At 36.8% G+C, this 24,484-nt stretch overlaps 1 protein-coding gene across 5 annotated transcripts in view; it reads right to left on the bottom strand.

The window, feature by feature from the left end:
• Window positions 1–24,484, bottom strand: part of NT5C2 (5'-nucleotidase, cytosolic II) — an 86,183-nt gene that overhangs the window by 54,701 nt on the left and 6,998 nt on the right. For 2 of the 5 annotated variants that reach the window (XM_045803019.2, XM_045803020.2), the window contains exon 2: window positions 16,944–17,068. In XM_045803019.2, coding sequence (XP_045658975.1) covers window positions 16,944–17,044 — 101 coding nt within the window. In that variant the 5' untranslated portion in view covers window positions 17,045–17,068. Of the gene's footprint in view, window positions 1–1,573; window positions 2,036–16,943; window positions 17,069–24,010; window positions 24,238–24,484 lie in introns of those variants that run through there. The other 3 variants (XM_087862745.1, XM_087862749.1, XM_045803021.2) reach the window with 3 other exon arrangements.

The following is a 24,484-nucleotide window of genomic DNA, read 5'->3' as shown; positions in this document are numbered from 1 at the left end:
GGCTCCTAGAAATAAAGCTAAAAGAGTATCTTAGCCCTTATGGTATCCTTTGGTTTATATAGATCTCTTTCTAACTAACCAATTCTAACACATACTTTACCATAGGGGAAAAATTAGTACTGATTACTTTCTAAGAATTTTGACTGCATCTAGAAATAACAGTTCTTAAATCTACAAACCAGCTTTATAAACAATCATGTGGGGGCGCCTGAGTGGCTCAGCCGGTTAAGCGGCTGCCTTCAGCTCAGGTCATGATCCCAGGGTCCTGGGATCAAGCCACGCATCGGGCTCCCTACTCAGCACCTGCTTCTCTCTCTCCCTCTGCCACTCCCCCTGCTCGTGCTCTCTCGATCTCTGTCAAATAAATAAATAAAATCTTTAATAATAATAAACACAGCCACGTGTACAAGACTGACAAATACTACCAGCATGTGTGATAATCTTTATCATAAAAATTATTTAACAACTACAGGTTTATAGCCAGTGCTAGAAGGAAAGAAAACATACAAGCCCTAAAGAGGCAGTCCTTTCATAATTTTTACATTTAAAGAAAGCTCAAAATTCTAGTGATATCATGAGAGGTCTAAAAATAATACAGAATTATTATGTCCATGGTTGCTCTCTTTATTCAATAATGCGGTTTAAAATAGCAGGAAAATGGGCCAATTTTGTTTTGCTCACAATCAATACATTAGATTAAAATAAATTATAAAAATGGGGCTCTGAAACTACTTCAAAATTTCTAATAAACGAAGAGCTAGAAAAAGAATTAAGAGCTTCCAGAAAATCAAAATTAAAATTTTACTGATTTTTGAAAAACTTTTTTGAGGTCTATGTCCTACTTAATCAAAGGGAATGCCTCTCTGAAATTAACCGGGTCTAGCTATGTTTGCAGGTTAGGAATGAAACAGTATGTAATCATTAACTTATATGTCACCTATTATAGTGGTAACAAAAAGAATTTCCGTAACAATTCAGACTCAGGCATAAGAGACAATAATTTAAAAAAGAGAGATGATAATATAGAAACAATAAAAACCTTAACACAAAACTATTTTATATTGCAAAGTAGAAAGAATAGAGGATTCTACTCAAAATTACTTTTTGCTTACACTTCCCAGAAAGAAACAAAATTACAAGCTGCTTTTCACTCAATCTTTCACACCACTCTCCAAAGATATAAATTATTTGAAAATGCCTTTGAGTTTTTAATTTCACTCATTTCTATGTAAAATTCTTCAGTAAGACACCACTGTTTGTTTCCAATCTTCAAAAACACTTTCTACAGAAAAACAAAATGAGTTTACCACAGAATAAACAGGGTGCTTAAAGCTCACTAAATTCCTACGAAGAGTATCCATCCTCAATGCCTTCTTTGAAAACAGCAATAGTAACTTTACCGTAGATTACGTGTAAAACATTAACAATGTAAGCTTTCGGCTAAATTTCTTTTAATCTCTCCCTCTACCTTTCCTGTCGAACTGGTAACACTGCTTATTCTTCCAGTTCACAGATGATCAGAACATCTCTTCGCTGAGAAAAATGAAGGAAAAAGAATAACAAATTCACTTACCCTTCCTTAGACATTCTCAACGATCTACTTCCTCTGGATGAGAATACAGGATCAACAAACAAGCTTCACTGATCTCTTGAGAACTGTAGCTCATTTGTTAAAGCACAGAGAACTCAGGCCCTGAGAGGCCCAACAAATTCGGGCACAATGCCGAACCCTAACCAAGCAATATCTCAGTGACCAACAACCTCAGCTTTAAATACTTGAAAACCTAAGAATAACAGAAAAAAACTGGAGGGTAGAAAAAATAACTAATGGTCTGAAATGTTTAAGACTGGCCAGTTTAGAAAGGCGACTATCCAAATGGCAAGTTCCCCTAAGAGACAGGAATCGTTACTGGCAAACACACAGAAAAAGCAAATTTACCCCCTAATGAGGCCTGCCAATAGTACGCAAACAATGTGAGTTTCACAGAATGGAGCGGCCCTAGTCAGTCCAAATCATTTTTAGTTTACTCTGGAAGAGGAAAAAAAAAAATCAACAGGATAAATAATACTATGTTTTAATTCTCAATTTAGTTATTTCCTCCCTTAGAAAATGAACAATGTGAACTACAGAAGGCAGTATTTATATACTGATCATATTACAGGAGGAACATGAAGTATTTCCACACTGAGGTCTTTTTTTCTGATCATTAACTGCTTTTAAGGAAAACATCTGTGTTCACAAATATTTTACTCAATTGCCTGAAATTTTACAGATCTCTGGCATATGCGCGATAAAGCCAGAACATTCTAAAGGTTAATTTCAAATCTCAGAGCAAGTTGGAAGTTTGGGGAAAAAAAAAACCATCTGCAACATTCCTACCTCCCGACCAATATACTGTACAGGGATTCTGCAACAAGCAGAGAAACGAACAAGCATGCTAAAGTCTAAGAACAATGAAATGACAAGTAAATCCTCCTACTAGTGATTCAAATTAAAAATATGCATACCTTAAACAAATACTACATGAATTAAAACCTTAAATTTAAAAAAAATTATCTCCTTATTACCTAAATATCTTACTAAGGTTTCTATTAGTTATTAAAATGTGTTGTCACCAATAACTAAAAGCAGTATATCTGAAACTAAAATAATACTGTATGTTAAATATATTTGAATAAAAATTTTTTTTAAATAAAGCACTATTAAATACTATGAATTTCAAGCCAGAATTATTTTCAGTTTATTTAGAAAAGCAGTATGGTATAATGGAAGGAGAATGAGCACTGGAGCAACTAGGTTTAAATTCTAGCTTCCCCACTTTCTGGCTCTGGAAACTTCAATAAGTTACTTACCCTAAACCTCAGATTTTTTATTTATAGAAGACAGGTAACATCTGTTGGGGTTGTTGTCTGTCATTTTTGAGCACTCAAAGAACATATTATAACTTCAGGTATGGGGGTACAGGTAAGCAACTGGGTTGCTTGTCAAGCATTATCTCACCAAAATATCTCTTGGGAAATACTTTTTTTTAAAAAATCCCATTCTCAAATTGTTCATGAAGACTCTCCTCAACCAAAATTCCATAACTACAAGAATACAAATAATATGGAAAAATAACCTAATCGTTAAAACTGCCAATTTCCCATGGCTTCCTGGGATTTTCAGTATGTGGCTCAATGTGGTGGAAATAAATGTAATGACTAGTTTAAGGCTTTACTACTTACAAAGAGAAAGGAAAACAACAATTCTCACTTGAACAACGGATATACACATTTACACGAGCTTCCTATGCAAATGATAATGCACTGTCTGAGATGATTAGATCTTTCAAACTCCATTCATATAGTCAAGATATATTCACTGAATCTCTTGCCTGATACCTATAATACAAAGATGAACATGGCAGTCCTTGATTTTAAGGAGTTCAAAGTCTAATGGAGGAGACCCACTTACAAAGCTCAAAAGTAGCATGTAATTATAGTATTAGAGATATGCACAGCAGAGATGCACCTATATTCTCTCGGCTGAGTCTTACTGAAGGACAAAATGACCAAGTTGTTTTTTTTAAACTGACATTGTGTAGGGCACCTGGGTGGCTCAGTCAGTTAAATGTCTGCCTTCAGCTCAGGTCATGATCCCAGGGTCCCCGGATGGAGAATCACGACCATCTATCTCCCTGCTCAGCAGGAAGTCTGCTTCTCCCTCTCCCTCCCGGTGCTCTCTCTCTCCCGCTGTCTCTCAGACAAATAAATTTAAAAAAAGAAAGGAAGAAGAAGAAGAAGAAGAAAAAGAAATTAAATGGAATAATGCAAAATGCTAAACTAAGGCCCAGGCTCTTAACCACCATGCTAAAGGATTAGCAGGTGTTAATCAGGCTAAAAGGAAAAAAGTAGGTGGAGAACATTTCAACAGAAGAGTAACTATGAATGAAAAGCAGCATAGTAGACATTATGATGTATGACGCAGACTCAGTTCAGAGTTAATGAAATACAGAGTTGAGGAAGGGAACTGCTCAAAATGAAAGTGGAAAGAATCAGTCTTACAGGGCGCATGCTCTTGCTCTCTCTCAAATAAATAAAATCTAAATAAATAAAGTATTGCGAAGGGAGTTCAAAGACGGTCTCCAAACTACTAATGGTATTCACCTATGAGAGAGGAGTGAGGGTGAAAGAGTAAGTGAAGGGGAACTTCCACATTTCAGTCTGTATTTCTGTACTCCCGAATCTCATACAGTAAGAATTTACTCGGATGTCACCTAAATATTTTTAAACACTGTTAAAAAGTAATTGAGAGATTAAAATTTGGGATTATCATACTGAACTGAAATGGTTTAACTTCTGAACAGATGTATTAACAATTAAAATTCTCTTTTAAAAAGCCTTGAAAGGAGGGGGTTGGAAATAGAGCCAGGATGTACTTCAGATCTTTTGACTCTTAAACTAAAGTTCTTTAAAATTTAAATGTTTACTATATAACTGAAGACTATAAAAAGTAACACAGCATATTTGATAAAAGATTTCAAAATGAAACTCTGAAACAAAAAAATTATAAAAACCAAATTTAAAATGTGATAGATTCAGGTCAGACCCAACTAAAAAGAGAGTTAGTGAACTAAAAGGTAGGTCTGAAATACCTTCCAGAATGTAACATGGAGAGAAAAAGGATGGAAAATACAAGAGAAAGAATGAGAGAAGAGGAGACATAGTGCTCACATCTAACATATGTTTATTAGAGTTCAGAAAGAGATGATAAGGACAACAGAGTAGGGACAATATATGAAAAGATAATGACTGAGAAGTTAGAAAACCAATTAAAGACAAGCATAGAATCAAGAACTCAAATGAGTCCCAAGCAAGATAAATAAATCCAAAGTTTATTAGTCTCCAACTTGAGAAGGAATATGCATGAGAGTGACACTTTTGATATGCCTTTTGCATAATTTTAACTTTGAAAGCTCACTACTAGTATATTTAATAACATATATAATGTGATGAAACAGGATGTATTACGTAATATTATATTAAAAGATAATACAATTAAATCAGCAAGAATGGAAAAAAAAAACCACACAACTAAAAAGCAAACCAACAAATGAACCTAATTACACTGCATACAACTACCCTAACCACAATGTATAGCAAAACAGCAAGAAATAACTAACCCAAGTAACAACAACAAAAAAGACAAAATCCCCAGCATTTGGTTAGATACCATTAGTCACTGGCAGGGTAAGTAAGAAAGGAGAAGTACTACAAACAAATCCTGAACTATTTAGAAGTTTGTTATGGTATGAGCAAAGGAATTGTGGAACTACTGTAGATGTATTATTAGATTGAACAAATGAGTAAATATGTTGATGTGAAGAGCCAGAGTTCTTGCTACAGAACAGATAATTTCATGGAATGAAAGTAAACAAGAAAGAACCTTCTTGGGATAAACTGGAATTAGAAGCAATAGTGTGAACTCATGATTTCAAAAATATGTGTAAGACTGTGTACTCAGTGAAAATCACTGACAAATAAAGGTAAAGACATCTCTATGGGGACCTGGGTGGCTCAATCAGTTAAGTGTTTGCCTTTGGCTCAGGTCATGATTCCAGGGTCCTGGGATTGAGTCCCACATTGGGCTCCCTGTTCAGTGGGGAGACTGCTTCTCCCTCTGCCTGTGGCTCCCTGTGCCTGTGCCCGCTCTCCCTCTCTCTCCCTCCCTGGAAATAAGTAAATAAAATCTAAAAAAAAAAAAAAAAAAGACATCTCTATGATACTTGAAACTCCACACAAAATAAGCAAAACATACTTTCTTGTCAAGTACATATAGATTATACAAGATAGGCCATATGTTAGCCCATAAACCAAACTTCAATAAATTTGAGAGGACTGAATCATACAAAATATGTTCTCCAACTATAATGGAATTAGGTACAAATCAACAGCAAAAAGCTTCTAGGACATTCACAAATAGGTGGAAACTCAACAACCCATTTCTAAACAGCCAATGGGTCAAAAAGAAATCACCAGAGGAAATAGAAAATACTTAGAGATCACTCAAAACAACAACAACAACAAAAAAATCAAAATTTAGGGGATATAGCAAAAGCTGTACTGATAGGTAAATTTATAGCTTTAAAATGCATTTATTAAAAAAGAGGGGCACCTGGGTGACTCAGTCAGTTAAGCAGCCAGCTCTTGATTTCAGCTCAGGTCATGATCTCAGGGCCCTGGGACTGAGTCCTACATCAGGCTCTGCACTCAAAGGGGAGTCTGCTTGAGGATTCTCTCTCTCCCTCTGCCCATTCCCCTGCTCACACATGCTCTCTAAAACAAATAAATAAATCTTTTTAAAAAAGGAGAAAAAGAGGAAGAAACATCTCAAAGCAATGACCTAATCTTAAGCCTTAAGAAATTAGAAAAGAGCAAATTAAATTCAAAACAAGCAGAAGGAACAATAAAGATCAGAGCAGAGATCAACAACAACAACAAAAAACTGAAAAACACTGGCGAAAAAATTAGTGAAACAAAGGTTGGTTCAAGAATATAACAACAATTAGCTATTACAATGAAGAAAAAAAAGACTCAAATTACTAAAATTGGAAATGAAAGCAGGGACATTACTACTAACCTTAAAGAAATAACAACAAATATAATGGAATACTATAAACAATTGTATGCCAACATAGGAAACAGAAATGAAATGGACAATTACCTAGAAACACACAGACTACCAACACTGACTTGAGAAGAAATAGAAAATCTGAATAGACCAATAATAAGCAAAGAGATTTAGTCGGTAATAAAAAAAATGTTCTGGGGCGCCTGGGTGGCTCAGTTGTTAAGTATCTGCCTTTGGCTCAGGGCATGATCCCGGCGTTCTGGGATCGAGCCCCACATCAGGTTCCCCCGCTGGAAGCCTGCTTCTTCATCTCCCACTCCCCTTGCTGTGTTCCCTCTCTTGCTGGCTGTCTCTATCTCTGTCAAATGAATAAATAAAATCTTCACACACAAAAAAATCTTCCAACAAATATGAAAACTGACAACTTCACTGGTGAACTCTATCAAATGTTTAAAGAATTAACACCAATCCTTATCAAACTCTTCCCAAAAATGGAAGAGGGAGCACTTTCCAGATCATTCTATGAAGCCAGTATTACAAGTCTTTTTTTTCTTAAAGTAGGCTCCATGACCCCGAGATCAAGACCTGAGCTGAGACCAAGAGTCAAATGCTCAACCGACTGAGTCACCCAGGAACCCCAAGACAGTATTACATGTTGATACCAAAGCCAGATAGAACATTACAAGAAAAGAAAAATACAGAACAATATCCCTTATGCAGATACAAAAAATCCTTTACAAAATACTAGCAAACCAAATCCAACAAAGTGTAAAACTACGTGATCATTTCGATAGACACAAAAAGGCATTTGACAAAATCCAACACCTTTTCATGATAAAGACATTGAACAAACTAGGAATAGAAAGAAATCTCAAACTAACAATAAAAAGGAACTTCCACAACCTGATAAAGGACAGCTATGAAAACCTGCAACCTAATGATGAAAGACTAAGATTTCTTCCTAAGGTGAGGCAAAAGAAAAGGATGTCTATGACCCAGCAATTGCACTACTGGGTATTTACCCCAAAGATACAAATGTAGTGATCTGAAGCCCTTCACCCCAGTGTTTATAGCAGCAATGTCCAAAATAGCCAAACTATAGAAAGAGCCTAGATGTCCACAGACAGATGAATGGATAAAGCAGATGTGGTTCATTTATACAATGGAATATTATTATGCAGCCATCAGAAAAATGAAATCTTGGGGCGCCTGGGTGGCTCAGTCGTTAAGCTTCTGCCTTCAGCTCAGGGCGTGATCCCGACGTTCTGGGATCGAGCTCTGCATCAGGCTCCTCCTCTGGGAGCCTGCTTCTTCCTCTCCCACTCCCCCTGCTTGTGTTCCCTCTCTCACTGGCTGTCTCTCTCTCTGTTGAATGAATAAATAAAATCTTAAAAAAAAAAAAAAAAAGAAATCTTGCCATTTGCAATGACCTGGATGGAACTAGAGGGTATTAGCTAAGCGAAATAAGTCAACCAGAGAAAGACAATTATCATATTATCTCCCTCATATGTGGAATTTAAGAAACAAGCAAGGATCATAGGCGAAGAGAGGAAAAAATGAAACAAGACAAAACCAGAGAGGGAGACAAACCATAAGAGACTCCTAATCCTTAGGAAACAAACTGAGGGTTGCTGGAGGGGACGGAGGATGGGGGGATAGGGTAACTGGGTGAGGGACACTGGGGAGGGTATGTGTTATAATGAGCACTGGGTATTATATAAGACTGATGAATCACAGACCTGTACCCCTGAAACAAATAATACATTATATGTTAATTAATTGAACTTAAATTTAAAAAAATAAAATATGCAAAATATTAAAAAAGAAGAAAGAAAGAAAGAAAAGAGAAAAGAAAAGAAAAGAAAAGAAAAGAAAAGAAAAGAAAAGAAAAGAAAAGAAAAGAAAAAAGGATGTCTACTCTCACTAGTTCTATTCAGCACTGTACTGGACATTCTAGCGAAAATTAGGCAAGAAAAAAGGCCTTCAAACTGGTAAAGAAGTAAAACTATCCTTATTTGCAGATGACATGATCTTATGTATAGAATCACTAAAGAATCCACAAACCTATTAGAGGCAATAAACCAAGATGAAGAACACAAAATCCATATACAGAAACCAATCATATTTCCATAAAGTAGCAAAGAATAATCAAAAAATGAAATTACGAAAACAGTTCCATTTACTATAGCATCTGAAACCATAGAATATTTAGGAATAAATGTAATAAAAGAAATATAAGACTTATGCACTGAAAACAACAAAATACTGTAGAAAGTGATTAAAGAAGATCTAAATAAATGGAAACATATCCCATATTCATCAATCAGAAGACTTAATATTGTTAAGATGGAAATACTCCTCAAATTGATATACAGATTCAATATAATCCCTATCAAAATCCCAGCTGGCTTTTTTATAGAAATTAACAAGGTAATCTTAAAATTCTTATGTACACAGGTGGGCCACAGAATAGCCAAAACAATCTTGAAAAGGAAGAACAAAACTGAAGGACTCACATCATCATTTCAAAACTTAACAAAAAGACACAACAATAAAGACTGTATAGTACTGACCTGAGGATAGACAAATAGATCAATGGAATACAACTGGGAGTCCAGAAATAAACATACACAACTATGAGCAACTGATTGTGACAACGATATCAAGATCATTTAATGTGGAAAGAAAAGTCTTTTCAATAAATAGTGCCAGAATATTCAACAGAAAAATACACATTAAAATCAAAATAAGATGCATTACATATCCACCGGAGTAACTTGTAAATTAAACATACAATCCAAAACAGTAATATTACAGCATTGGTGACACTGCTCTCATGCATTACAGGTAGAACTGTAAATCAGAGCAACCACTTGGGAAAATTATTTTTCAGTATCTACTAAAACTAAACATATGCTTACCCCATGGCCTAGCAATTCCATTCTTGGTGGAAACCAAGAGCAAAGAGTGCATATACCCACCAAAGACATGTTCAAGAATGTATACAGCAGCATTATTCTTATTTACCCAAAATTAAAATACAATAAAATTGAACTTTTGGGGTACATGTGTCTATGAAGTCTAATACATTTACAGATTCATGTAAGAAGCACCACAATCTGAAATCAAAACAGTTCCATCACCCCAAAAAACACACTTCCCCTCCACTGGCAACTGCTAGAACCCACTGATCAGTTCTCCATCACTATACAGTTTTGTCTTTGAGAATGTCATATACTCCTACAGTACGCAACCTTTTGAGACTGGCTTCTTTTTTTCTTTTTTTTTAAAGATTTTATTTATTTATTTGACAGAGATAGAGACAGCCAGCGAGAGAGGGAACACAAGCAGGGGGAGTGGGAGAGGAAGAAGCAGGCTCATAGCGGAGGAGCCTGATGTGGGGCTCGATCCCATAACGCCGGGACCACGCCCTGAGCCGAAGGCAGACGCTCAACCGCTGTGCCACCCAGGCGCCCCTTTTTTTTCTTTTTTTTTAAGAATTTATTTATTTGTTAGAGACAGAGTGCACAAGCAGAGGGAGGGGCAGAGGGAGAGGGAGAAACAGGCTCCGCACTGAGCAAGGAGCCCAGTATGGGAGTTGATCCCAGGACCCTGGGATCATGACCTGGGCCAAAGGCAGATGCTTAACCGACTGAGCCGCCCAGGTGTCCCAACACTGGCTTCTTAGACTCAGCATTATGTCCTTGAGAGTCATCCAAGTTGATGTGTCATCAATAGTCTGTTCCTTTTTCCTGAGTTACATTTCACTGTAGATATACTGCATTTTAATTATATATTCACCCATTGAAGGATATTTGGGTTGTTTCTAGTTTGAGGCAATTATAAATAGAGATACTATAAACATTATTCATGTAGTTTTTTGTGTGAACTTAAGTTTTCATTTCTCTAGGGCAAACATCGAGGAGTAAGATTTCTGGGTCATATGCTAAGTGTCTCTGACTTCATAATAAACTACCAACCTGTTTTGCAGAATGGCTATACCATTTTGTCCTTCTACGAGCAATGTATGAGAGTTCTAGTTGCTCTATATCCTTGATAATATCAAGTATTGTTTTATTTTAACCACTGTAATAGGCATATACGCTGGAGTTGTAATGCATTTCTCTAATGGCTACTGATGTTACCCATGTGTTTTTATGCCATCCATATACTCTCTGTAGTGAAGAATCTGTCTTTTGCCCATTTCTTCCTTGGGCTGAATTTTAAACTTCTTTATACATTCTATATACAAATCTTTTATCAGACGGGTGACTTACAAATATTTTCTCAGTCTGTAGCAGCCTTATACTTAATAGCTAAAAACTGAAAAAAAAGCCCAAAGGTTCATAAACAGAAAATAGATGACTAAATTGTGGTATGCTGATACCATGGAATGACACATAGTAATAAAAAAGAACAAATTACTGATATACACAAAAATATGGATTACTCTATCTCTCAGACATTACTTTGAATAAAAGAAGCTATACACAAGAGTCTTTGAAGGTGAAATATGCTATTTAAATATGAGTAACATTTCCTCAAACTGAATTTCTTATTATAGGATTTCATTAAATCAAAGATCTGCGATCTCCTCTCTCTCTCCCTTGTCACCACCACCCCTTTTCTATTTTACTTTAAGGCAGGCTTTCGGAAGAAGCATACAGGGAATGGTGGCAGAGAAACAAACTGAGAATGTTTTAGGATCCAGTATCTTCTTCTGAACAATAAAGTTCAGAGAATTTATATTCAATAAAGTAGTATCATCAGGCATTATGAAAAGTACTTATACCTAGAAGACACAAGGAATACCTATGATGTAAAAAAAAAAAAAAAAAAAAGGCATGTCACTGAATTTTTAAACTTTTTATACTGAAATAATTACAGATTCATATACTGTAGTAAGAAATAATACAGAAAGATCCCCCCTTACCGTTTCCCCCAATGAAAATATCCTGCATAAATATAGTATAATATCACAACCAGGGAAATGACATTAATACAGTTCAGCAACTTTATTCAGATTCACCAGTTTTACATGCACTCATGTGTGTGTAGCCGTTGTGTAATCATCACCAGAGTTAAGACACAAAACAGTTCGAATCACAAGGATTCCTTGTGCCATTGTTTTATAGCTATGCCCACCACCCTCCACCCACCCCAATCCTTAAATTCTTGCCACCATTACTCTGCTCTCAATCTCCAGAATTTTCTCATTTCAAGAATGTTATAGAGATGGAATCATATATTAGGTAACCTTTTGAGATTGGCTTTACTTAACTAAGCATAATTTTCTTGATATAGCAAAGTTGCGTGTATCGATAGTTCAATCCTTTTTATTGTTGAATAGTATTCTATAGATCCAATGTTCTAGGCAAAATAAATAGGCTAAAAAAGACCCTTACCAGCCCCTGAATCTTCATTTGTCATTCCTTAGGAATGTGAAATATTAATCAAAACATTAGAATGATATAATAGCAAAAAAAGTTTAACACAGTTCTGATAACTCTACCTCACTCTTCTTATCCTGACAAGATATATGCCATCTGTACATTATTTAAGCAACACAGCTCCTTGACATTCCCAAGGACCTATATTTTCCATGCGATTTTGAATTCATAAGATGGCTACTGAAATCTTAACTTATCCATTTGAATATTAGAACCCAAACTAAAATGACAGGTTAATTCAGCTTAATTAATGACACAACTGAAAAGCTGAATGACATTCATGTGATATCCATTAAGTGGTTAAGTGAGAAAGAAATTAAAATTTATCAACCTGGCAGTCTCTCTCTGTATAAAACCTAATACCTGTTTTTTATTTGAAGTTTAAAAAAAAAAATCATAACCACTTCTAATTCTATCAGTGTGCCAAGCAACAGGTACTACAAAATAATTTTATACATGACACAAATTCCTTTTTATTTTGTAAACATATAGTATAATTTAAAGCTTTGATTAGAGAAGAAACTATTATTCAGCAAGTTTATATAACCACCGGTATGGCTTTGGAAGTGTAGATTTCAATTAAAAATTTTGGGGGGGTAAACATATAAAGAACTTTAAAGACAAAGTGATTGCAATGTCTTTTAAAATAAGGCAAAAGACTGCTTAACCAAAAATTCACAAGCCCAATTACTTACCAAATTTCAGTTCAACATGATAAAAACCACTGCTGGATTAATAAGCTGCATTCATAAAGAAAGAACCAATTCACTTACAGAAATTCTTCTATACTATAATCATCAAAATTTTAAAGGAAAATAACAAATACCTGACTTCAGCATCCTGGGCACAAATGTGGAGAGCCGATGAAAAATCTAATTGTTCCATTGTTGGATATGGTAGATACAAATTCTGATCTATTTTGATCACTGTCAGAGTCTAAGTGTTAAACAAAAAACTATTTAAGAGATAATTGTCTAACTTGCCTCCTTCAAGCCACTGCAACATATGAGCAGCTCAGCCTATCTTCTGACCATAAAGCAAAACTATTCAAATGAAGGGTTTGGCCTGATGATTATCCTCAGCCTAGAAGACTCAACAACCATAATAAGGAAATGGAAGAAGATCAACAGTCATACCTTCTGAAGACCAGTTTCTTAATAATGACTCATGACCATCATTTTTAAAAGACTAATATTAGCAAGAAAAAAGCCGGAAGTTAGATATTTATTTACTTAACTAAAAATATTTAGCTTCTTCTAAAAAGGGAATTCTAAAGCATCACATACAATGTAGTTTATGATAAATGATCATCAGTCTGCCTAATTTAACCAATGATAAATTACCAACTCCAATAAATGTCTGTAATAAAAAAAACCCAGAAACAGAATATTCTACAAATTGACTTAACTATAAAACCAAGATAAATTCCTTTTAAATGGTTTCTGGGGCGCCTGGGTGGCACAGCGGTTAAGCGTCTGCCTTTGGCTCAGGGCGTGATCCCGGCGTTGTGGGATCGAGCCCCACATCAGGCTCCTCTGCTATGAGCCTGCTTCTTCCTCTCCCACTCCCCCTGCTTGTGTTCCCTCTCTCTCTGGCTGTCTCTGTCTCTGTCAAATAAATAAATAAAATCTTTAAAAAAAAAAAAAATTCCTTTTAAATGGTTTCTATTAAAATTTTTTAATTAACAAAAGCAAATACCTGCAATAATTCAAGAACCCAAATTTTACCTTAAAAGGAAATTCTGCAATATGCTACAACATGGATGAACCTTGAGAACATTATGCTGATATAAGTCTGTCACAAAAAGACAAATACTGTATGATTCCACTTATATGAAGTACTTAGAGTACTCAAAATTATAAAGACAAACAGTATCATGGTGGTTGGTTGCCAGGGGCTGGGGGAGGGGAGAACGGGGACTTACTGTTTAATAGATACAGTATCAATTGTACAAAATGAAGTTATGGGGATGGATACTGGTGATGGCCGCACAACAGTGTGAATATACTTAATACCACTCAATATACACTTAAATGGTGGCAAATTTATGTTATGTATACTTTACCACAACAAGAAAAAAGGAAAAAAAAGTTTTAAATGATCTAAAAATTTAAATCCTTGAAGGTGTTTTTCCTACTATTTCTATTATTTCAGACTGCACTCTACCATATGAAAAATGTAGGGTGCAGAGCCAGTCTAAAATCTTCCAGGAAATATCATTCTAAATGAGTCAGAAGCACTCAGGCTATGACATATTAAATACAATTAGGACACTTGATGTGTACTAGATGACCTCTCCTCATTGCATAATTCTAGCCCTTGTTTCCACTGATAAATACGTTACATCATAGCCAAATGTATGTAGCGTAAGGACAAGCAAACAATTGGATAAGTATAAATCACCCAATATTTCCTCTTTCCTCTAGCTTAGAAACAAATGAGTAATTATGAGTTGCTGTAGATTCCTGGAGTTTCCATGCAACTTTTTAGCACTACCAGTACACCAGCATTTCTACATACGCCTTGCTTTCCCATCATGGCAGGTAGAGATAGTTCTAATAGGGCCCAGGACTTCCCATCCTATTAATTTATGGAAAGTGTAAACCTCTAATTTCTGTCTAAAAACAAGTGATTTCTAAATGCAGTACCTACTTCCACATATCTTAGCTACTAAACATTAGGCAGAAACAGCCATTTAATTCAATCTATTAAAAGTGACAAATAAGGGGCACCTGAGTGGCTCAGTCGGTTAAGCACCTGCCTTAAGATGCTCATCAGGGAGTCTGCTTCCCCCTCTTTCTCTGCCCCTCCCCCACAGCTCACACTCTCTTCTCTCTAAAAAATGAACAAATAAACCTTTTTTAAAGAGTGACAAATAGGGGCGGCTGGGTGGCTCAGTCGTTAAGCGTCTGCCTTCAGCCCAGGGTGTGATCACCGGGTTCTGGGATCGAGCCCCACATCAGGCTCCCTGCTCTGCTGGGAGCCTGCTTCTTCCTCTCCCACTCCCCATGCTTGTGTTCCCTCTCTTGCTGGCTGTCTCTCTCTCTGTCAAATAAATAAATAAAATCTTTAAAAAAAAAAAAAAGTGACAAATAAGGGCGCCTCATGGCTCAGTCAGTTGGGCACATGCCTTTGGTTCAGGTCGTGATCCCAGGGTCCTGGGATCAAGTCCCGCATTGGGCTCCCCGCTCGGCGGGGAGTCTGCTTCTCTCTCTCCCTCTGCCCCTCTGCCTGCTTGTGTTTTCTCTCTCTCTTAAATAAATAAATAAATAAATAAATAAATAAATAAATAAATAAATAAATAAATTTTTAAGAAGTGACAAATAGGGGCACCTGGGTGGCTCAGCTGGTTAAGAGACTGCCTTTGGCTCAGATCATGATCAGGGAGTCCCAGAATCGAGTCCCGCATCTGGCTCCCTGCTCAGCAGGGAGTCTGCTTCTCCCTGTGATACTCCCTCCTCTTGTGCTCACTCTCTCAAAAAAATAAAATCTTGGGGCGCCTGGGTGGCGCAGCGGTTAAGCGTCTGCCTTCAGCTCAGGGCGTGATCCCGGCGTTATGGGATCGAGCCCCACATCAGGCTCCTCCACTAGGAGCCTGCTTCTTCCTCTCCCACTCCCCCTGCTTGTGTTCCCTCTCTCGCTGGCTGTCTCTATCTCTGTCGAATAAATAAATAAAATCTTTAAAAAAAAATAAATAAAATAAAATAAAATCTTTAAAAAAAGTGATAAATTTAAAATATTTATATTTTAAACTTTTTAAAGATTTATCTATTTGAGAGTGAGTGTGAGCAGGGGGAGGGGCAGAAGGAGAGAATCTTTAAGCAGACTCCCTGCTGATCATGGAGCCCAACATGGGGCTTGATCTCACCATCCATGAGATCATGAATTGAGCCAAAACCAAGAGTTGGGTGCTTAACTGACTGAGCCACCCAGCTGCCCTACATTTTCAACTTTTAAGGAAAAATGATTCAGAGAAAATGTTAAAATCTTAATACAAGACAATATTGCTAATACCTAGAGTTACCCACATTCAATATAATAAAGTAGCCAGTAGACACAATTTAAAAAATCAATTTAAAACCTATAATCGGGGGGTGCCTGGGTCACTCAGTCAGTTAAGTGTCTGCCTTCGGCTCAAAATCAATTTAAAACCTATAATCGGGGGGTGCCTGGGTCACTCAGTCAGTTAAGTGTCTGCCTTCGGCTCAGGTCACGATCCCAGGGTCCTGGTACCAAGCCCCCAAGTCAGGCTCCCTGCTCAGTAGGGACTCTGTTTCTCCCTCTCCCTCTGCAGCTCCCCCTGCTTGTGCTCTTTCTCTGTCAAATAAATAAATAAAATCTTAAAAACAAAACTATAATCAGTTTGTGGCAAATGTCAATTTAGAGTTCATTCTTAAAAAAAAATTTAATTCTTATTAACTAAGGTACAATTTTCTAGCATCTAAGACTTTCTTCAGTTAAGGACTTTTATTCGTAGATGTAAGAAACAAGAAATTTCCTTTTAAAATGCAGTGGCGGGGGCGCCTGGGTGGCACAGCGGTTAAGCGTCTGCCTTCACGTTCCGGGATCGAGTCCCACATCAGGCTCTTCCGCTATGAGCCTGCTTCTTCCTCTCCCACTCCCCCTGCTTGTGTTCCCTCTCTCGCTGGCTGTCTCTATCTTTGCCGAATAAATAAATAAAATCTTTAAAAATAAATAAATAAATAAATAAATAAATAAATAAATAAATAAAATGCAGTGGCGGCAGTATGGTAAATTAAAAACAAAACAAAACTATAATCAGTTTGTGGCAAATGTCAATTAATTTCATCATCTGTAAAATAAAGATAATATGTGCCCACTTTATAGAGATGTTTTGAGGATTAAATAGACAAAATACTTACCGATGATAGGCTTCTCGCCGATACTTTTTCAGGGCATGTTTATCCATGTTAGCAGGCATATCCGCTGCATTCTGTAACCGATCACTCCAGGAGGTTGTCATTTTATTTCAATTGTATGATGAATTCTAGAAAAGAAAATCAGTAATTTAGTGGCTTAATATTGGTATCTATTTACTGTTATGATTTTTTTTTTTAATTAGAAACTCTAGGGGCGCCAGGGTGGCTCAGTTGGTTAAGCGTCTGACTCTTGATTTCAGCTCAGGTCATGATTTCAGGGTTATGAAATCGAGCCCGGCATCAGGCTCTGTGCTGAGCGAGGAGCCTGCTTCAGATTCTCTCTCTCCTACCTCAGTACCCACTCCCTCACACTTGCACATTCTCTCAAACACAAACACACACGCGTGCGCGCACAAAAGATCTAATGTTTCATCAATAAAGATACACAGAGGGCAAATAAGTACATGAAATGATGCTCAACATCATTTATCATCCGGAAATGCAAATTACCACCACAATAAGATTCTACTACATGGGGGTGCCTGGGTGACTCAGTTGTTAAGTGTCTGCCTTTGGTTCAGGTCATGATCCCATGGTCCTGGTATCTGGAGCCCCACTTCGGGCTCCCTGCTCAACAGGGAGTCTGCTTCTCCCTCTGCCTGCTGCTCCCCTACTTGTGCTCTGTCAAATATATAAATAAAATCTTAAAAAAAAAAAAAGATTCCACTACATGCCTGTTAGAATGTTTAATTTTAAGAAGACTGACCATGACAAACTTGGTGAGGAAATAGAGCAATGAGACCTCTAATACACCATTGGGAAGACTATAAAAATGGTACAAGCACTTTGGAAAAGTTTACTATTTCTTTAAAAGTTAAACATATATCTAACTTTATATCCCAACCATTCTACTCCTAAGTAATTATCCAAGAGAAATGGGAGCATATATTCACGTAAAGACATACACAAATATTCGTAGCAGCTTTGTTTGTGACAGCCATAAACTAAAAACAACCCAAATGTCTATGAACAGGTGAATGGATAAACTGTAGTACGTCCATACAATGGAATACTTCTTTGCAATAAAAAGGAATGAACTACTCATAACACGAATAAATCTCAAAATTATGCTGAGTGAAAGCATACAAGATTGCATACTATATAATCCTGTTTACATAAAATTCTATTAGTGCAAACTAACCTATAGTGACAGAAATAAGATCGGTGGTTGCGGAGGGGGAAGCAGTAAGGCAAAGAGGGACCCAGGAAACTTTTGGGAGGGATATGTTCATTATCTTAATTATGGTGATTGTTTCACAAGTGTGTACATGTCAAAACTTATTGTACACTCTAAATTTGTGTAGTTTATCGTATGTATTTATACCTCAGTGAAACTTTTTTGAAAGTCAGACTTTTTCTTTCCTTAAAAATTAGAGGTAGTAATTACCCTAAGAAAGATTTCCCCCATGTATTTTAACTTTTTTATTACTTTTTATTACTTCTTACAAATTATTTGTAGGAAAAATTCAAAGCACTTTCTTGGGTCATTCATGGACTAAACAAAATATATTTTATTTTGAAAATTCAAGTTGCACACTCTCAGCAAAGACACCATAAAACTTTAGGGGCGTCTGGGTGGCTCAGTCTGTTAAGCCTCTACCTTCAGCTCAGGTCATGATCTCAGGGTCCTGGGATGGAGCCCCATGTTGGGCTTACCTGCTCAAAAGGGAGTCTGCTTCTCCCTCTCCGTCTGCTCCTCCCCCTGCTTGTACATGCACCCTCTCTAACAAATAAAATCTTAAAAAAAAAAAAAAATCAAACTAAAATGTAAACATAAATGATTACCACTAACATGGGATAAAATGTGCCATGAAGTCTATATAGTTATGTGAAGGTAAGGGGTAAGATTTTCTTAAATCATCATCTTCAAACAATTCCTCGTATGACAATTTTACTATGATCTTATCTAACACATTTTAACCCTGTATGACAGACTTTTGAACTCTATCCACAGGATTAATCTAATGTTTAACTATTTTTCATAGTAATATTAAAAGTAAAGATGAAGATGGGCGCCTGGGTGGCTCAGTTGCTTGAGCATCTCGCTTTGGCTTGGGTCGTGATCACAGGATCCTGGGATCGAGTCCCACATCGGGCTCCCTGCTCCTTGGGGAGCTTCTCCCTCTGCCTCTCTCTCTCTCTGTCTCTTATGAACAGATAAATAAAATCTTAAAAAAAAAAAAAAATTGAAGATGCTTTATCATCTGGCCAAAAGAAGAGACAGATTTCTATTAAGTAGGTAAATATTTCATTTGTCATCTGTTTAAGTGTCAAGCTTAAGAGGAGTTTCTTTCAGTAAGGTACAGCAATGACTAATACTGAATAAAAACTCAATTTTAACTCCTTTCAAACAATATGGTACAGTTAGAAAATTCTTTGTTTCAACATAAAATATACAGCCTGAAAAGTTACAAGTGAAATGAGCGTTCAAGCATTTGAAAAACTGTAATTTCACACTTAAAAAATATTTCATAGGCAAAACATACTCGGTTCCTTTCACCACTAATGTCACCCTCCCCCCACCTCAAAAAGGGAAACGAGCTGCCCCAACAGCTCCAGGCAACTGCTAAAAACAGGAAGCAAAGAATAACTGAAACTGCAGGATAAACCTGGTTAGCAAAACCATTTTAAACGTTTCAGGTCACATCAGTAATTCACTTGGAAAGGAGCAGCGCTTAAGGGGCACCTGGGTGGCTCAGTCAGTTAATCATGTGCCTTCAGCTCAGGTCATGATCCCAGAGTCCTGGGATCAAGCCCGGCTTTGGGCTCCCTGCTCAGCCGGGAGTATGCTTCTCCCCCTCCTTTGTCCCCCGCCCCACCCCTGCCCCGGGGCGAGCTCCCGCGCCGCGTGCACTCTCTCTCAAATAAATACAATCTTTAACAACAAAAAAGGGAATAGCACTTAAACACATTATGTAGCACAAGTCTATCTGGCAAAGTGTTTTATACTGTATATTGAATCAAATACTCATTTTTCAACAGAGTATGTCAATATAGATAATGGGGTAATGATAATAGTATGTAAATATGAACTCTCAGTGTTTTACTAAACTTCACCGGAATTTATTGTTTGAAATTGAAAACTTGACATCGTTAAGTTTTATAATCAACCATTCTAAGAACACTGCCCTGAAACTTGAATGAAAAGGATAATTTTGACTGGTTTCTTCAAATCTTCTCACCAGTGTGAAATTTATTTTAATCCTCATAAATACAACCTTCGTTGCATATTACACATATTAAACTAGTTTACAGAAAAAGAAGAGTTAAAGCTACATCTTCCATTTGTAGGGTCTGGTACTGAACTAAGTAGACACATTATGTTTGTGTATGTGTGTGCACATGTGTGTAAAGTAATAAAATTACTTTATTATAGTTGACTTTTTAAAAACATTTCCAGGTGCCTGGGTGGTTCAGTCGGGTTAAGTGTTTGCCTTCGGCTCATGATCCCAGGGACCTGCTCCGTAAGGAGTCTGCTTCTCATTGGAATCTCGCTCTCTATCTCCCAATCTCTCAAAAAAAAAAAAAAAAAAAAAATCCTAAAAAATTTTTTTTAATAAAATAAATAAAATTTCCTTTGTGGGGTACCTGGGTAGCTCAGTCGGTTAAGTGTCTGCCTTTGGCTCTGGTCATAATCCCAAGGTCCTGGGATGGAGCCCCACATGGGGCTCCCTGCTCAGCGGGAGTCTGCTTCTCCCTCTCCCACTGCCCCTCCTCCCGCTTAAGAGCACTCTCTAGCTCGCTCTCAAATAATCTTTAAAAAAAATTTCCTTTGTTATGATACAAAGGAAACTTACAAAATAATTCATATGACCTTGTTTTCACTCTTGCGTTCTAACAACTCGGTAGCAGCTTTAAATGTACAATCCATATAATTAACACAGGTTATATATGAACTATCAGGTATGTTGAACCAAAAGAATACTGACAGTATGGACTATACAATAAGCCTTACCAGTTAGAGCTGTGGACCATTTCTCCCAAAAGGAAAATGCACATATGTACAGTCACCTTTACCAGCTGATGCAGACAGTAAGGAAGAGGTATCTGTTTGATAAGTGGGAACATTTTACACATAGCCCTTGATAACCCTATTCCTTGACCAATGAGCAAGTAAAACCAAGAAAATATAGTGGTCAGTTTTTTTAACAGTATGTGTGGCTTAGGGTCCCCTTTGTAACATAAACTTACAAATACATTCCCTAGAAAACAAGGGAAGTCAGATCCAGGTTTAGATTAATTCCTGTAACAATACTGCTGAAAATCTAAATCATAGTATCTATTGTTAATAATACAAGGGGCCAAGGGCTGGCTGCCCCAAGATGGGCCACTTTGGTATGAACACTGTTTTGAGTTAAAAGCAGTCAAAACCCAGCAGATTCAGGAAAAGCTCTTTACCTCCCCCTCAACTGCCTGCTTGTACCAAGAAGAGAGCTATTAACAGAGATTCCCCTACCTAAGACACTTATATACATAAGGCAATCTTTGTTTTCCAACCATTTCCTCTCATCTTCCTGCTAATGGTCTTTCTGCCCTTTGTATCCTCAGGCCCTTACCCCTTTTCCTCAGCTCACACAAGAATCATGTTGCCTGTCTCTGGAATTTCCATATCTCTGCAGATTCCTCCTATGTATGCTATTAAATTTGATTTTCTCCTGCTAATCTGTCTCATGTCAATTTGATTCTTAGTCCAGCTAGGACTTTGAAGGGCAGAGAAAATTCCTCCTTCCCGACAACAGTGTCATCTCCAATTCAAAGGACAGCGCTTTGTAACAAACTATAGCTCTGAAAGTATCTTTGTAGCTTTTGTTCCTTCTAATCATAAAAGTAATACATAGAAGAAAATAATCACATAAAGCATTTTAAGATGTAGTAGTCAATTTTTCCCCAAGAGGGAGACTCTTTAAAACTGTTATGTAAACAGTGTTAAATGTTTCATTACCCTCTTGCCTTTTGAATAGTTCATGACAGTTTTTTGGTCATTTTTTATTCCATTAGTTTCATTCAGTTCTATCATTTGCCCTCAGTTGCACTATACATTCCTGTAAAAGGCCAGCATTCATACTTTGCACACCAAGTGATACAGCTAACAAATTCCAACTAATAAACTCATGCATACTATTTGCTATCCTCTTAACCTGCTTTTTTTTTTTTTTTTTTAAGATTTTATTTATTTGACAGAGAGGGAGAGCGCACACAAGCAGGGGGATTGGCAGGCAGAGGGAGAAACAGGCTCCCTGCTGAGAAAGGAGCCTGACACAGGACTCAATCCCAGGACCCTGGGATCATGACCTGAGCCGAAGGCAGACGCTTTAACCAACTGAGCCACCCAGGCATCCCTGTTTTTCTTTTTTTTGCACATTAACTCTTCCAGACATGATATATTTTGACAGTTAGAGTCAGACCCTTTCTCTAAAATGTAAGCTCCATAAGGGCGAGACTTGTTTTGTTTGCTGCTGTAACCCCAGCTCCTTTAACAGCAGACTTGGTACAGACAGGCAGAAACAAACGGAACTCCTAAACCTCTACACTTGGAGGTCTTTGCTTTTTAGAAGCTAATTCTTGTAAGCCTGAAAATTCAAGAATATTGCACAAGTTCCTTTTAATGCTCTAAATGAGTCTTTGTGAAATCTTACTTTTGGTTCAGAAACACAAGATTCTTGGCTTGATTAACGTAATATTTTGCTAACATTTCGACATCAGGCCTTGGAACAAAAGGTTCCTTGTTCTCTGATGGAAAATAACAAAACTGAGAAGAGATCTTGTCAAGTGAGAAATGCAGTACCTGTTGCCTTGACAATTTGTTTTTCTTCAAGCAATAACATGCTCTAATCTCTAGTCTGAAACTAATTGGAAAATACAATTTTATTTCATATGTCCCTAAAGTTCCTAAACATACAAAAAAGACCTGAATTTTGTTAGTTCTCCTCAACATTCTACTGCTGCTACTCCTAGAATTCTGTTACCTCAGCCCTATCACACAGAATGCTATATATCTGCTCTATATCAGCATATGAAGGTTGCTTCTAACTGAATGTTTTAAGTAATACAAGACCTTCAACAATAACGTGGTCATTGACACAAAGAACAAGCATGTAAAGAAAACATTTTAAATGAATGGGCTTGAGGATATGTAGTATGCCATCTATTTCTTCGGTATATTACTATAATTAACTACGGTCTTTCAAAAGCATAAAGGTAACGAAGCCTAACAGTTTTTACATTCAGCCAATATAAAATACTTTGCACCTTCAGTAATGATTCTTGCATATTCTTTAAAAAAGGAGGTAAAAAAAAATCTGTCTGATTTCAAAATGAACTAATTATTTTACTGATGAATTCCTGGTGTACTATTCAACTTTGCTTTACCTATTATCTTTCCTCTCACAAAATAAAAAATAATAATAAAAATCAGAAAGTCAGAAATATTCACCACAGTATTTCCACTTTTTGGTTTATAAATTCACATTTATGGATTAGTCTACTTATTCGGTAAAAATTCAGACATATGTGTAAGTTCAATGCCCTAATAACACTAATTTAACAGCTAACATTTACTAAGTGTTCACCTTTTTCATTTATTATTTTAAGCACTATACATATTTTATCTGACTTCTCACAACCATGTGAGTTGTCATACAAAGAAGAAAACAGCATACTGAAGTTCAATAATTTGACTAAGGTCATAGAATTATACTTGTGATGAAGAGCGTAGATTCTAGAGTCACACTTCCTGGGTTCAAAACCTGCCTCCAACTAATTATCTCTATGACTGAGCAAATTACACACTTGCTTCAGTTTCTTTCACTCCAAAATGGTCAGAGTTGGAACAAAGATTCAATACATTAGTTAAGTGCAAGGTGCTAAGAACAATGGCTGACACACAGTGCTTAATAAATTACTTATAATGCTAGAGCTTACATTGTTTAACATTTGCAGCCTCTGCACCATGTAGAACAGTAGCCCCCCCCCCCCCAATCCGTGGTTTCCCTTTGCATGGCTTCAGTTACCCATGGTCAACTTCCAGAAGCAGATGATCTTCCTTCTGCTGCATAGTCAGAAGAGTATAGTCAGAAGGGTATAGTCAGAAGGTGGATAGTAGCTCAAGGTTACGTCACCATGCCTATGTCATTCACTTCACTTCATCTCATCACATAGACATTTTATCATCTCATGTCATTACAAGAAGGGTGAGGACAGTACAAGAAGATAATCTGAAAGAGACTACATTCATAGGACTTTATTATAGTTTTGTTCCACAAAACAACTGGCCTGGGCTCTTCAAATATATATTATGAAAACAAACAAAAAGCTGGACGTACTGTGGATTAAAAGTAATTACAGGGACATGGCAACTAAATGCAATTCATGATCTTTGACTAGATCCAGGACCAAGGATTAGATTGGAGAAAAACTATAAAGTTCTTTCTTGGGGAGAGTGGCAGTGCCTGGGTGGCTCAGTTGGTTAAGCATCTGAGTCTTGA

Source organism: Ursus americanus, chromosome 6 (genome assembly GCF_024610735.1).
Source record: "Ursus americanus isolate L20-20 chromosome 6, mUrsAme1.1.p, whole genome shotgun sequence".
In the NCBI taxonomy this organism is placed as follows: domain Eukaryota; kingdom Metazoa; phylum Chordata; class Mammalia; order Carnivora; family Ursidae; genus Ursus; species Ursus americanus.
Note: the sequence above shows the minus strand (reverse complement) of the source record. Positions and strands in the feature narration are given on the sequence as shown.